The sequence below is a fragment of the Gadus morhua genome, chromosome 19 (assembly GCF_902167405.1).
Source record: "Gadus morhua chromosome 19, gadMor3.0, whole genome shotgun sequence".
Classification (NCBI taxonomy): Eukaryota; Metazoa; Chordata; class Actinopteri; order Gadiformes; family Gadidae; genus Gadus; species Gadus morhua.
Genome location: NC_044066.1, coordinates 8424064 through 8439738, shown reverse-complemented (window position 1 = coordinate 8439738; position 15675 = coordinate 8424064). Strand labels below are relative to the sequence as shown.

Genomic DNA, 15675 nt, shown 5'->3' with positions numbered 1-15675 from the left:
AAATATTGTTTCAAGCAGCTGTTCATCTTTAAAGTAAACTTACGAAATATATTGCAGGTGTTTTGGTAAGTATTAGTTTCAATAATAAAGAATAAATGCTAAATAAAGTAGTTCACTTAAGTCGAACTATATTTTAGCAGAATATTGTATCATTATATTTCTCATAAAATAAAATGAAGACAAATAATTGTTTTCATATTCTCATAATTAACAAATCAAGGTCTATATTGCTCGGGAGACAGGGTGGTTCCCCACCTACAGGAGCGCCAGTTGGCAGCTGCTGCTCCGTGTGACTGAACAGAAGAAGAAGGCTGAGCCCAATGGCGTTGACCGGTCCAGAGTAATGAGCCTGCGATACATAACTCATAGAGAATAACTCTTCAAGTCCCTTAAGATATCGATAGTGACAGTAGCTAAGATGTTGATCACTTTGAAAACCCTTCAACAGCAGTCTTTTAAAATTGACATCGACGAGGAGGAAACGGTAAGAGTTCAAATACCAAGTGGGGTTTGTGGAGGAGGACGGACTGGGCACAGAATATAGACGAATTACAAACATGTTGTTAAAGTTGAGAGTTTAACAAATGCGTACGCCTTGGCAGTGTATATGATGTGAAATGTACGTACATGTGTAACGATATTACGTATAATTGCTTGTCAACAGAGAGCTGAGTGGGTCGTAGGTTCCAGCATTTAGACGGGTCCAGTGGAAGTTGTAGATGAAGGCTTTAAAGGCCTAGTGATATCCTAACACTATTAACTTGATGTGTGCCTCAGTTTGATTCGTGTTGTCCTTTTTTATCTGCCTAGCCTCGATTAGGAGCCTGGAGACTACTATTTTCAATGTATGCTTGCTAAGACACGCACATATGGATGACGTATCTAGACCGAACTTTAGCTGAACTAGTTTTTACTTTCGATTCCTACCAACTCCAGTGTGTGGCCCCACAAGAGCCCTGTGTGGTAACGCCAGATAAGTCCCATACCCTTGCTAGTGTCAAACGTACACCCCTCCCAATATCTAGAGTTCATCATAAACAGAACTCCTCACATGCAATAACATTTGAGGCAGCAGAGTTGAGACATAAATTGAACTCTTCTCTATTAACCTAAGATTCTTGGCATCTAGATATTTGACATTTTCCATGAAGTGTGATCATGGCATTGGAATCATATTCGCCTGAAACAAGAGCCAGTTAAAACAAAATGGTTCGTGTTTTATTTAGATAGAAAGAAAAGGAAGGGTCACCCAAAACATGAAGAAGAACCATTGGGGCCCATTCCTTTAGGATTGTAGCTTCAGGTTTGAAGCTCTACAATGTGCAGATAATGAACGTCTCTCAACGGTTTGTTTTGGGACTTCATGTGGAAAGTACAGACATTGTCCCTAAACTTATGTATACCGAAATATCAAGACATGACTCATTTCCAAGAAGAAAGGTTGTGGTTAAACTTTGTTAAGTACACCAATTTAATATGACTGAAGGACCTCCTTCAACACATTCACTTTTAATTCCTTGCCTCATGGATTTATCAAGGTGCTAGAAAAGATGGGAGTTGATGACCACACACAACATTATTGCTACTTAATGCCGGTTCAACCTTATTCCTTTGGTATTTTTGATTTGACTGTTCTGGCAATCAAAGTACATTGTATTTGTTCACATGTTTGTATAGTCTTTGGTTTGTGGCCTTAATGGGAGGACCATGGTCAGCAATTGGTCTAATACTTAGCTCAACTGTATCTTAGCTCAACTGGTATTTATTTTAGTGGTGTTTTTTTTTGTCCCACATGAGACAACACTCCCTAAGCCATTGAAGGAGCAAGGAAATAGTCCCAGAAGAATAAGAAACATGGAGTAATAAGGACTATAAAATAGAAAAATAGAAATATACAGAAATGAGTGCATAAGCAAAATGAATGAATGAATAACATGATGTTATTGCAAACAGGTACGAAATATAGAGACGTTACAGTGAGTCTTGACCTTAGAATGAGCAAACACATGGAAGGTGGTTATTAAGTTAATATAATGCAAGCTTGTAACTGATAATGTGATATATATATATATATATATATATATATATATATATATATATATATATATATATATATATATATATATTCACATCAGGAATGCTAAAAGGTGCAAACTGTAGTTCTACTAGCTTGATTCATGCTAGAAAACACATTGTATGGAAAGTGGTTCAAAGGTACATTTTTATAGAACTTGGTTTACACAATTCTCTCAGCTTAAAATTGGCAAGCTTGTGACTATGAGTGGTTCCAAGAAAAGTTCCCTCTTTACTTCAGTATTTTATTTTTATCTACATGCTTAGCTTGAACTTTTTTTAGGCATCCAAAGATTTGCCTTGAAATTGTAAGTTGCTTTATTGATTTGGTAAATGATTTATACATTCAAAGGCCTTGTGCAAATTCTGCTCGCATTGGTGGTCAGAAGGGCCAGTGGTTCAAACTATCATATTATTACTATTTAATGTTTCCACAGGTAAAGACATTAAAAGAAAAGATTGAACATGAGAAGGGGAAGGACAGTTTTCCAGTCAACGGACAGAAACTAATATACGCTGGTATGTTAAACCACAAGGCTCTTAATCACTTTACGCCTTTTCATAACCAACGTTCAAACATGTGAATCATAGTAACCTAAGGACCACTTTTATACTAAGTGAAGTGAATGCCGATAATTTAAGGCTGGGGTTTGAGGGAGAATGCTTGTAGATAGACTGGACCTTTTCTTGCAGTAATGACGTCAAACACCATCTTCAAGGTGCTATGGTGGCCAAGAGTGAGTAATAGGGACAGTAAACCTGGCACAATCTGACCTTATAAAGTAGCTTCATATCTTGCATTATTTCATGTAAACATACAGAGTTGTATTGTTACCTCAATGGATTGCACTTGGCCGGGCTGCCACTGCTTGGCTCAGGGGTTGGGCCTCCAGCGGGGTCGGGACACCTCATCTGACCCCTGCCGAGAGCCAACCCTGTGCCTCTCCTGCGGGCTGCAGCGAGGACTTGGTCCCCCTTTAGGACAACTAGATTTTCTCTTCAAGTGAGGGAAATGAGAATTTAAGAAATCTAGCAATGGTTTTTATATGGAAATGAGGACTAATAAGGAAAAGGGAGATAAAATCTCAGAATGTTAAGTTCTCTGATTCCTTATTAACATGACACATGGTGTCTTATGGTGTGTTATACAAATACATAAATGCAGAGTTTAGCAGGTTCAATTCAACGTTAGGCGTGGGAATGTGCGATGCACCATGGGGCATTTTCATCAATCATACTATTCTCAATGTAAGTAGTGATGCTAATTCAAATGAATTATTATACTTAAGATGAGGTCCTGTACACCTTGGTTCCAATACGTTTTAGATGTCAAAGTATTGCTCGGAAGGGGTAAACTACCAAATTCTATTACTAATATTTAAAATGTAAACAGTTTACATTTTTGCAGTTTTCGGTTTTTGCAGTTGTATTATCATTGCATTTACTTTAAGATGATTAACAAAATGAAAAGCTAGTAATTTAATAAAGCATTCAAAAGCCTACAGGGTTGTTTTAATGCCTAATTGTGCCCTCTACATAATCTCGGAATTGTAATTACTAAAGATTAGTAAAGAAAATAGCTGTAAATATAAATGTTTAATTCAGTATGCTTGTGTACTCCACAGGTAAAATCCTCAGCGATGACTCGCCGATCAAGGAATACAAAATCGATGATAAGAGTTTTGTCGTCGTCATGGTGACGAAGGTAGGGATCGACCGTTTTCGATTTCTAAACAAGTTTTATTTTTCTTAATTTTATATTGTAGACACTTTGTTCGGATGCAACTGTACTCATGGACAACACTTGATTAACCGCCCTTTATTAACAAGCCTACTGAGCACAATCTACTGATCATGGGTTGGTCATGGATTGAAAATATTACAATTATTTAGTTTGAAGTATTTGGTTCATTACCTGATACTAGTTTCATAGGACGGAGCAGAAACAAGTAGCCGTTCATAACCACATTTACCTTTTATTGAAACCTAACCTGAGTCAAAGTAAACCTTGAAGCAAAAGAACCTTTACAGAATGTTTTTGTCCACCCGGACCCCCAGCCTAAAGCAGCCCCATCGGCCGTGGATCCCCCGGCCGCCCCGGTGCCCTCGGCGCCAGCCCCAGGGGAGACGCCATCTGCGGCCGGCCCTGCAGAGCAGGCCCCCCCAGCAGAGAAGCCTGCAGCAGAAGAGGCCGCCGCCCCGGCGACGGTGGAGCCATCTGCCACTTCCAACAGGTAGGATTATGGATGGATCAGGTTCCTTAATTACTTGGTTTCTCTAAAGTGCACTCAGACAAAAAATGTGGTTTGTTTGGAAAATGTGTTAATGTAGAACCAACCATACCTTACTGGATGTTCCACTCTTTGTCTTGTAGAACCAGTGAGGCTGCTACGGACACAAATCTATTTGATGAAGCGATTTCAGCACTGGGTACGCGTGAAGTGTTTTGGCGCAGATCATATAGAATGCACTGTGTGATGTAGTGTACAGTGCGGTGCAGTCAGTGGTGTCACAAATAAAACGCATGACGATTATGTTTCTTAGTAGTCAAATATAGTTGTTGTAGCAGACAAAGTGCTTACCTTAGGTGCTATAGAAAGTCCATGATAAAATGTAAAACGTTTAGTATTGGTCAATTTGTGCTGAGATCTCTAAAGGGAAATATTTTTTTCAAATGCCATGTTAAAAGTTACACGTCTAGACAAAAAAAATTATATTTGCATCCCTTTGAGTCAAACTTAGATGAGATGCGCTTATGACCACGTGTGCGTGTTGACCATGCTGTCCTCTCCTCGGCTCCCCTCCAGTGACGGGTCAGTCGTACGACTCCATAGTGACTGAGATGATGATGATGGGCTTCGAGAGGGAGCAGGTGGTGGACGCGCTCAGGGCCAGCTTCAACAACCCGGACCGGGCCATGGAGTATCTGCTCACGGTGAGACCCTCAGCTACTGCGGCCAAAAACACATTCAGATATCTATTTAATATAATACAGCCAAACACACACTACAATCAAATGTTTGTAATTGATATGCATAGATGCTTGAGGTGGGATGGATAGTCTGGTGGTTGTGTTGCTGTGTTTAACTCCTAGCCAAAAAGGTTCGAAGCCCAAAGTCTACATTCTACCTGTCGGTATCCTTGGGGAAGAGGCCAGCTCTGTCTTTTCCTGAATATCATGTCTCTGAATTCACTGCAGGGTTATTTGGCTGAAGGCTCCACAAAATGATCCACTTAAAAATAATTTGTTTGAAATATGTATTTATTTAATATTTGTTTTACCGTCCTCTGCACAGCATTAGTAATACAACTGTCACCGAAAAAAAATCTGAAAAAATGAACACATTGTATTATTCCAGGCATCATTTGGTCACGGTTAAAAAGAAAAACCATCTGTAGTCCTTGGATGAGTACCAAACAATCCAGGTGTCACACAACCTCTGACCTAGGGAAACATGTTGAGTGACATGCGCGGACCTTTCCAAAAAGGTCAACGAACGCCCGTTCAGTCAGTCACTCAGTGCTGTAGGGCTGACCCACTTGGCGCCGGTTCATGACCATGTATGGCTCCCCTGCTCGCTGGTTTCCAGGGCATCCCGGCCCGGGAGGAGGGAGATGCCGTTCCAGCGGTCCCTCCTATTGGTGCAGCTCCAGCCCCGGTGGCTCCAGCCGCTGTCAGCAGCCCTTCCAATCCTGGCCCCACACCAAGCCCCGCAGCTGGTCAGTGTCCGCCGGCCCAGAGCACCGCCTCACCACAGCGCTGTGGAGCCCATACTCTCCGTGTCCGCCCGCTTTGGTTTAACGGGGTCCTGTTGCAACACCACGGCGCTCTTGATTAGCCAGATAGATTGGGTTGTGATGTTAAATGTGCCCTGCAGCGACCTCACAAGGGGAAGTGTCCACCCTGAATGCCCTGTAGTGACATCACAAGGGGGAATGTCCACACAGAATTAGCTATAGTGACATCACAAATGAGTTCCCACCCCGACTGCCCTATAGTGATATCACAAGTGGGAGTGTCCACCCAGAGTGTCATCACAAATGGGAGTGCCCACCCAGACTGCCCTATAGTGACATCACAAGTGGGAGTGTCCAACCTTAATGTCCTGTAGTGACATCACAAGTGGGAGTGTCCACACAGACTGCGCTATAGTGACATCACAAGTGGGAGTGTCCACACAGTCTGCCCTATAGTGATCTCACAAGTGGAAGCGTCCACACAGTCTGCCCTATAGTGACATAACAAGTGATAGTGGTCCTGCCTGACTGGTGGATGGATCAGTCCATAAGTTGGTTCCTTCGCTGGTTCTGCTGGTGGGTTGATCTGTAGTGTCTTTCTATGTGGACACTCACACTTGTGACGTTACTGGGGAACATTTTTAAATATCTTTTAATGGCTAATCAACAACTGACCTTGTGGTAAAATAGGGCTCCTTTTACACTTCCTTATCCATACCTTACCGCGCTATATTTGTTTTGCATAGCTCCGGCCAACCCCCTGAGCTTCCTCAGAAACCAGCCACAGTTCCACACGATGAGGGAGCTGATCCAGCAGAACGCCTCCCTGCTGCCCGCGCTGCTGCAGGAGATCGGCCGGGAGAACCCCGAGCTGCTGCAGGTACCCTCGGATAACAAAGCCAGGCGTCCCGGGAACGGGTGTCGTTCCAAGAACTCTAAATGTTGAAGCGATAACACAACTGATACGGGAAGGGTGTTTATTCAGTCCATCCCCTCTGTGAATCTCTGTGTTAGGCTGTGTTGGATGGAAATTGGTTGTCTTTGGTTCTATTGTGGTGGAGCGTTTGAGGTGAAATGGCTTTTGGGCTTTAATATCGTTCAAAATGTAAACACACATAATGCGTGCATTTGTATTGCGTCTTCGTCCATTTCCTGTCACAGCCACACACAGTAAATGTGCTCGATCTGAATCTAATCCGAATGACGTCTATATTTTGTCCCCTTGTTAAAATAAGGAAATAAGTAACCATCAGGAGCAGTTTATACAAATGCTAAACGAGCCGGTGACGGGTGAAGTAGCATCAGCTGGAGGAGGTGGAGGAGGAGGAGGTGGTGGAGGTGGTGGAGGAGGAGTGCTGCCCTCCAACCCGTCTGGAGGAAACTACATCCAGATCACACCGCTGGAGAAGGAGGCCATCGAGAGGGTGAGGAAGATCATCACAAAATAATGTGAAATAATTTGAACTATAGAGAGAGCTAACGTTAGAGAGCTAACGTTATGCTTTGTACATATTTATAATTCGAAATTCGTCCCAGCCTTTATACCGTAGATACTCAAGGGTCTATAGCATATAACCGCCTTGTCTGATTACAGTTGAATACATTTTTCACAATTTACCGGCTCTCGTTTTGAAGACCAAATCACCGCGCCATTGGTTTCAATGGGAATCGCGACGGTCTATACTTTCAACATAAAGAGAACATATTTATCATTTGAAATTCGTCCCATCCTTTATACCACAGATACTATAGGGTCTATAGCATATAACCGCGGTTTCTGATTACAGTTTAATGCATTTTTTCACAATTTACCAGCTCTCGTTTTGAAGGCTGAACAGACAATTTGACTGGAACTACTTAGCATATAGTTGCTTTTTTGCGTTTAAGATATTAAGTGATTTCTTGTCGATGATCCATGGCTGCCTTTGTGAATGTCGGCACACATCGAATCGTTCATACCACCCACTGATTATTCGACCATGAATAATTTGAGTTATTCACATCCCTAGTTTAAAGGGGACATATTATACCACCAGGTGTGAGTGTGATTAACCTTACAAGCCATTTCGAAAATCTGCCCCATATGACATCACAAGTGGGCGTGCCCACCTAGATCTGTGCTGGATAGATGAGCAACGTTTACTTCAGTCAACTGGGTAGGCTGGTAGACTGATCTATCCAGCACAGATCTAGGTGGACACGCCCACTAGTGATGTCATGTTGGGCAGATTTTCGAAACGGCTTGAAAGGCCAATCACACTCGCCTGGTGGTAAAGTATGTCCTCTTTAAAGCCTCTATTCATTTTAACGTTTTTGTATTATCGATACACACATCAATGGATTTTTTATTTGTAAAATGTTCCCCAGCAACAGTAGCGTGCGGTGCCCCTTCATTTCGGTGGGGCAGAAACTACTGGCGAATGACCACACCCACAATTTATATATATTTTTAACATGCATATTTTGAGCTACATTAAGACATGTTAACTAAGCTAATTGTGAGTAAGAATTAAAAATAAACTAATAACCTAATGTAACTGCACGCTTTTGAAGTGCCATCCGCAACACTTCAGCCCGTCATATGATGTCGGGCTAATTAGAATAGCCTATGTGCAATGGAAACACCAACTCTGCAAACGACAAATTCGACATTATAGGGAAGTTATTTCTTCCATTTTCTATTTTAACAATCTAACAACAATTTAACAACAGGCTTAGCGAGTGCATTGCAAATACATGAAAAGTAGAAATACAAGTCATCAATCAAGCAGATCTTCAATTTGGAACTTGGCCCGACGATGTTTGCAAATCTCTCAATAACACTTTTGATATCAGGTATTTCTCAATAACAGCTGTTTAAATCAGGTATGAAATCAGGTATACAATTTTAATACCTGCTGGAATAAATAAATAAATAGGCTTCAATGCCGAAAGAACAGTCCTAGAATATGACCATGGGGCAGACTACTTTACGACCATATGGGCGTCTTATAGCGCGGATTGCAATTCTTATTGCAGCCTGCAGGGTTATGCGAGAAACCTACGGAGGGACGCGGTCGTTGAGCTCCCCTGCCCCACATTGCATGACGCGTTAAACTCGACTAGAATCGCCACCATCAATTTGATATCAACAGACCAAAAAGAGCAGGGTTAGCAATGATTTACTGAGGAACTATTTTTTTTGGGAGCATGCTTTTGCAGGGAGTTCGCCGCCCCACCTGCCCATATGGACGGCACGCGCCTGCCCAGCAATTCTGGCTGTCATTCCGTCTTCATATTTAACAAAGAGGATTTCTAGTTTCACTGCAACACTGTCCCCAGTTCTCCATACATATGAAGCCCATTTTGGGCTGGACACCGTTTGATTGCATGGTTGTACCATGAAGAGTCCAGGGTGTTGGAAGGAACACATTCATAACCAGAACTAGATGGGGTGCCTGATTAGGCGGATATAAAATTGGTCGATGAGTCATGGGATTCAAATAAAAAATGAGGAAACCACTGAAAGTGTTGCAAAATGAAGAAGTTGACTCTTGCCGGTTGGCTTGTGGAGTTGTCTGTCTCGCCCGTCTGTGATGTGACATTTGTCTTGGTCTTCCTGTTTCCAGCTAAAAGCCCTCGGGTTTCCAGAAGGACTCGTCATTCAGGCCTACTTTGCTTGTGAGAAGAATGAAAACCTGGCTGCCAACTTCCTTTTACAACAGAACTTTGGAGATGATTGAGACATTTTTTTAACTTTTTTTTGTTAATCTGTTCTTTGTTGATTAGTTATTATGTCATGATATGCGTAATTGATGAGTAAAGGGCCTTCCACATTTTATACAGCTTTTACTGAAAAAGATTACTTGTTTTTCCTCTTTTCCTTTTTAGGACCACTGGATTATTTCAAACTGTTCAGTTAAAAATGTTAGGAATGAAGTAAAATCACTTTGGTGCATCACAAATACTTTGTTGTTGCTTTCTTCTGCAAGATAGTGGGATCTTGATGAACTGAATGAATCCATACGTTGTCTTAGCTGAATTTCCTCTACTCTATTTCCTCGAAATACACCAACATTAAGTAATAGTCATTGATCATTCAGGTTAATATCGATTTTTAGCTTTGTCATAACTGGTGGTTAACTGCTGATATCGAGTGTGTTATGTTTGAATCATTTATTGGACCATCTGACATGGAATCCGCAGTCTGAATACACAATTAAAATTGAGAACTGTTTGCAAAGGATGGCCCTTAAGGGTTATGGGTTTAAATATACTAACCCTAATTCTATTTACTTAGTAGTAAACTGACAAAGACAATACTGTGTGAAGTGCATTGCAAACTACACTAATACGGCTATGCAAATGTTCAACATGAACAGTCTTATTTGGTTTGTAAATGTAAGTGTAGAACATGTAGATCTGTAAATTTAGAACACGTCTACTTCTTCAGTCGCTCATTCTGCGGTTGCTAATATAGCTGATGAAGGTTACACATCGTATTTATCATTTTGTGACACCTCTGTCCGAAAGACGACATACACATATATACCTTCAGGGGGCAGTATACACCAAAACTCAAGATAGTTGGCCTACCACAACGTCACACTTATCAGTACATAAACACATAGTTGTAATATAAAAAAAATACAGTAGCATATTTCACAAACAGCATTTGAGTTTTTGGAATACCATCTTTTAAAAGACAACACCACTAGAGCACTTCACATTGTAACATGAAATTTTGACCTAATGTTGGCCTATTACACTTCGTAGGCCTATTTGTTACGAGGAGGGATGTGTAGACAGGGAACGAAATTGTTAACTACTTCTTTACCTTGCATCTTATCAGATGTAATTAAGCAGCCCGTCAAGTAACATGTTAGTAGAAAAACCCTCCACACCATTTTTGGGTTGATCAAAACCTCATATAAAAAAAAAACGTAGAACGTTTAGGATTATATTCTTCAGCTGTTCAATGTGTGTAGCTGATCGCACAAGATACAATGCTGACTCTGAGAAAGATACGGTGTCACAGCTGAATGTCATCCAGTAGCTTGGTTTCCCTGCCCATTCTTCCAGCCGGCAGGTGAAAGGGAGCACAATGGAAAGTGGACATTGTAGAGGTATTTTTTGACCATCCTTTTAGCTGGGAACATTGTGCGAGATTGCCTGAGGCGCAAACTCTTTATTATCCAGGGTAGATATTGTGTGTCGCATCCATCGCCTTTTGTTGTCATTTAAAAGGCGCTCATCCACTCCCCGAGTCCGACCCTATAGTTTTGGGATGAAAAGAGTTTAACCTATAATGTTCTCAGCAGGAGAAACAAATTGTGTGAATTAAACCAGTAAACATCTACCCAGAACCCGAGTCCTCCTTTTGGAATAAAAGTTTAACAGATTGGAAAATAAAGTAGTCCGGTCAAATACGTTTTTATTATAATGTAAAATACATAAAATACAAAACGTTAAGAAAGCATTTTTCTATTTACAAATGTACAAAAAGAAATAAGGATTATATTATATTTTGGCTTTAAACAAAACAAATATTTTGTTCAGAGTTACACATTTAATACAAAAATATGATTGGTGTGTCTCCTATAAATTATTGCACGGTGCAGCTGCAGTGCATTGAAGATTGCCGTCACCATTGAAGGAGGGTTTTCACCTGATAAGATAGTCTGACTGTAGAGCTCCAAAAGGACACTCAGACATATGGCACTGTCCTATTCTCTTTAGGTCTTTCTCATTCTCATGCTGTTGCTCTGTTTGTTGTCTTTCTTGGTCCCTGGTACCATTCCCGTAAATCCGTTCTTTTCGAGCCCAAAACCTGCCTGTAACATAAATTAGAATTGTACCTGAATTGGATGGCATCGCAGGTGAAATTTCTCTATAAATATCGATTGTTTGTAATAGTTTGTAAAGAAACGTTGTGTCATTACTGAGAGACGGCTGGCAGGGGTTTGTGGTCTCGCTATGGCTTTTGGATAGCTGTGTCTGCCCGACAACGATATCCTTTCTCCAGGTCACAAGTGCTTCTTGGCACTCGGTTATCCAAGTTTGTGGTTGTTCTGCTTTAAGTGAGACAAATTCCAGTTTTGGTCCCTTGAGAGTTGAGTTGAGCCGGCCCTGATCGAGAGAGCGGACATGTTGGAATCACCTGTCCCAGCGGCACAAGGACAGGCCTAGTCCTTTCCCGGAGAATGATTCCTGCTATTATTTTCTTTTTAATAAGCAGCTATCAACAAACAGTGTGTCTTGTGATGATTCCCAGCATTGCTTGAAGGCAAAGAATGGTTTTCAAAATATGAACTTTGGCATTTTTTCAGTGTGGGAAGGGGGGAGGGGTTATATTTTTGGATTTTGTTTAGTTCTTTTTGGCGTTTGCCTTCCTCCACCACCATCACCATCACCACCTGCACCCCCCCCTCCCCCCATCACCCCATTATCATCATCCTCCGGGTCCATCCCCTTCCAGATCGCCCCCCTCAAAGGTGTCTCTTCATGTGCAGGGCCAGGTGGTCCGACCGAGAGAAGGCGCGGTCGCACTTCTGACACTGGAAGGGTCTGTGGCCCGTGTGCTTCCGGTAGTGACGTGTGAGCTCGTCCGAGCGGGCGAACTTCCAGCCACATCCCTCCCAGTCACAATGGTAAGGCTTCTCCCCTGTACGCACGCACACACACACACACACACACACACACACACACACACACACACACACACACACACACACACACACACACACACACACACACACACACACACACATACAAACACACACAGGGAGGAGACAGAAAAAGGCACAGTAAGTTAGCCGTTTGGACTAGCCTGATAATCGTCCAGAAACTTCACGAAGTTCAAACTTTGTGGACTTTGAAGCAATCACAAAGTGGGTAACGAGGCACCATGTGACATTGCTGTCACGTCACATGCGGAATCGTTTGTGACGTGGAATCGTTGAGCAGATCCATGGACATTTAAAAACACGGAATGAGAACTTTGCACTACTGGAGTCATCGTTCTGGTTCCTATGCTGCGCTGATTATCACTCAAGCAACCGACACCAGAACATGAACCGAGTAACATGTCCAAAAAGGTTGGTGGAGATTCAGGGGAGGAACCAAGCAACATTTGGCCCTCAGCAGGTGAAAAGCAAGTCAAAGTCCAACTAAACGTGTGTTATGTATAATAATATATATAATATAATAATATAATAGTAATAATGTAATAAATCATGAGGAGATCCGAACCAACATAACTTTTTCATTATAAATTGTCTATAACAGAACTAATTATAATTCATAATATATTATATGAATATGTTAACAATATGAAGCGTAATAACAATAACATCCAAAATGTGTAATAACAATACTTGTAGATATAGGTATGGCTCATAAGGTCACCTGTGTGTGTGCGGTGGTGTGCCTTCAGATGGGAGCTCTTGGTGTAGGTCTTGCCACAGCCCACGTAGTCACAGGTGTGCGTGGCGATCCGCTTCCTTGGCCAGGAGCGCCGTCCACGCTTTGGCTTGGTCTCCTCTTGTACCCGTTCCCCCGTGGAGATCAGGTGGGGCTCTGCAGGGGGTCAAAGGTCACAGGCCACCATCACCTCACAGCACCAGTCGTTCGCCTGGCCTTGTTCTAAACCCGTGACCCAATCGACGAGGGTCTCAAGAGTGAAGATATTCTCAGCTTTGTTTTTGATCAGAACGCAAAGTCATTATAACACGTTAACAGCATGAGTATGGATGTGTGCTGTTGATCTCGGAAGAAGCACAATCGTTTACTGTAAACTAACATAACTGAGGTCTTGAGGTGTCAACAGGGCACGTATGCTTTCTTCAGGACAATCTTTATGTAAAGGATTTCTATGTAAAGAGACGAAAAAAACCCAAAAACATGATTATCTTGATTGGTGGTTTGACGTTTTAAGGCTACCTATATATATATAACACAGAATCACTGTATTATACATATTTTTTTTATTCCCCACAAAAACATCTGAGAGCAGATTATCAGAAAAGAACCAGGGAGTATAAGGCAGTAGCTTTCTCTATTTCATAAAAAACCTGCTTGTTAAGGTAATACGTGTTCAAAAAGCCCAGAAGACCAAGTTAACTAAATGAGTAAGTAAATTCAATTTGCTTGAATTTCATTTTTAGCTTCGAGGGTCAACACGTTTATACAAGGAAACCTGCAATCGGTTTTCATTTCCAGCACCTGATTAAAACGAAATGCGTTCGAGGGTATGACGGCTAGGTTACCATTTTGTCTCTTAATAAAGTGAAAGAAATGCCGATACATTCACTCACCACGGGGCTGGGGGTTAACAGACAGGTACTGACCTTGGTAGTGCATGGACAGCTGTGGGAAGGGGGAAGGGTAGCCCTGGGGAGGGGAGCTGTGGTGGAAGCCCTGTGCGTGCTGGGCCAGTGGGGTGTGGTGGTGCTGGTGCTGCTGGTGCTGGTGGTGGTGATGACCCAGGACCTGGTGGTCCGGGGAGGTGGAGGACAGTCTGCTGCCGGCCGTGCCCGCCAGGCGCCCGCCCCCGTGGGGGAAGCAGCGCGTGGGGTCCCCCCTGCCCTGGGAGCCCACCCGGGTCATCTGGAGGTCCAGGGGCTGGGCGATGGTGCAGTCGCCGAGGTTCTCCTGCTTTATCCGGTGGCACGGGAACGGCAGCGCCGAAGCCGACGAAGACGACGAAGGCGACGGCGAGGAGGTGGCGGAGGAGGATAAGGGCTCCGACGCGACGCTCACGCGGGCTTTGCTCACGTTCACGTTCACGCCCTGGCAGTAGTCGCCCATGTCCATGGTGGTCTTCACCACAAACTTGCCGTGGACGCTGGCGCCGCCGGCGGCGGAGGCGTTGGCGCCGGGGGCGGGGTGGTGGAGGTAGGCGGGGTCCAGCTCGGGCCTCATGAGCTCCGCCACGAAGCCCCCGGACGGGGACACGTCGCTGAGGTCCGGCAGGGTGTAGAGGAGCTCACCGGCGGGGCCTTGGGGAGAGGGGAGAGGGTAGGAGGAGGAGTAGGAGGCGGGGGACGGGGACAGGGGCGAGGTCTGGGCCAGGCCGCACGCCATCGCCGCCTCCTGCTGCTGTTGCTGCTGCTGCTGCTGCTGCTGCTGTATGAGCAGGGAGTTGGACAGGATGAAGTCGTAGTCCAGTAAGTCCAGGTCTGGTTCTGAGTCTTTCTTGGCCATGCTACAGTGAGCGGCGGCGGCCGAGGTGTGGTCCAGGCCGGAGGAACTGCTTCCTGTCGGAGCTCTCTTAAGGTGGGACAACTCCTCCTTCCATCGCTAGAAGGAATTGTTGGGAAAACGCTTAATCGACAAATTCCCGATGTGTCGCAGGATACATGCTGCCATTTTACTAACTATCTAGTAACTGTTAACTTATATATATGTATGCATATTACATTAAGATAAAGTTGGAAACCTTACTAGGCACACACACACCATGATTGACATTTAAAAGTTGGTAAACTGCTGGTAGAATAAGCCTCTAGCAGTACAGTAGCCTATACCTTTGAGGCATTCTTCTATATTTGTATACGTTTTACCCAGTAAGTTTATTTCTCACAGATGGGTTTGATGCCAGAGCGACAATAATGATGATTTGGAGTGAGTTTTAGTAAGTTGAATAGCTTGCCCATGTTATATAGATAGGCTTACATAAAACTATAGGTAGCCTACTCCATAATACTGACTATTGTTAACTTGGTTGCAATAGTAAAACCGAAAACACTTATATATCCCTTGTCCAATGAAGATAGTACTGTGCTCTGTAAAAAGGTATTAGAATAAGAGCAAGCCTTCGTGTAAAAAACAAATAACATTCAAAGTGTTTTATTTATATGAAAATACTACGTGTCTTATTCAGTC

The 15675-nt window shown here is 43.0% G+C and overlaps 2 protein-coding genes across 5 annotated transcripts in view; one reads left to right on the top strand and one right to left on the bottom strand.

The window, feature by feature from the left end:
* The first annotated feature begins 258 nt into the window (after positions 1 to 258).
* rad23b (RAD23 homolog B, nucleotide excision repair protein) lies at positions 259 to 9757 on the top strand. Of its 2 annotated transcripts, XM_030341869.1 has the most exons (10): positions 259 to 484; positions 2511 to 2592; positions 3699 to 3778; positions 4132 to 4307; positions 4448 to 4503; positions 4881 to 5008; positions 5664 to 5793; positions 6558 to 6691; positions 7047 to 7235; positions 9420 to 9757. In XM_030341869.1, the coding sequence occupies exons 1-10, from the start codon at positions 419 to 421 to the stop codon at positions 9531 to 9533; spliced, it is 1155 nt and encodes a 384-aa protein (XP_030197729.1). In that variant the 5' UTR covers positions 259 to 418; the 3' UTR covers positions 9534 to 9757. The 2 variants fall into 2 exon arrangements, with proteins under 2 accessions (XP_030197729.1, XP_030197730.1); XM_030341870.1 differs by lacking the exon at positions 2511 to 2592 and having other exon boundaries at positions 268 to 484.
* Positions 9758 to 10343: 586 nt separating this feature from the next.
* The window catches only part of klf4 (Kruppel like factor 4), a 6239-nt gene continuing 907 nt past the window's right edge, over positions 10344 to 15675 (bottom strand). For 2 of the 3 annotated variants that reach the window (XM_030341868.1, XM_030341867.1), the window contains exons 3-5: positions 14139 to 15090; positions 13198 to 13368; positions 11188 to 12454 (exon numbers count right to left, since the gene is read on the bottom strand). In XM_030341868.1, coding sequence (XP_030197728.1) covers positions 12279 to 12454; positions 13198 to 13368; positions 14139 to 15090 — 1299 coding nt within the window. In that variant the 3' untranslated portion in view covers positions 11188 to 12278. Of the gene's footprint in view, positions 12455 to 13197; positions 13369 to 14138; positions 15091 to 15675 lie in introns of all 3 variants that reach the window. The other variant, XR_003974000.1, reaches the window with a different exon arrangement.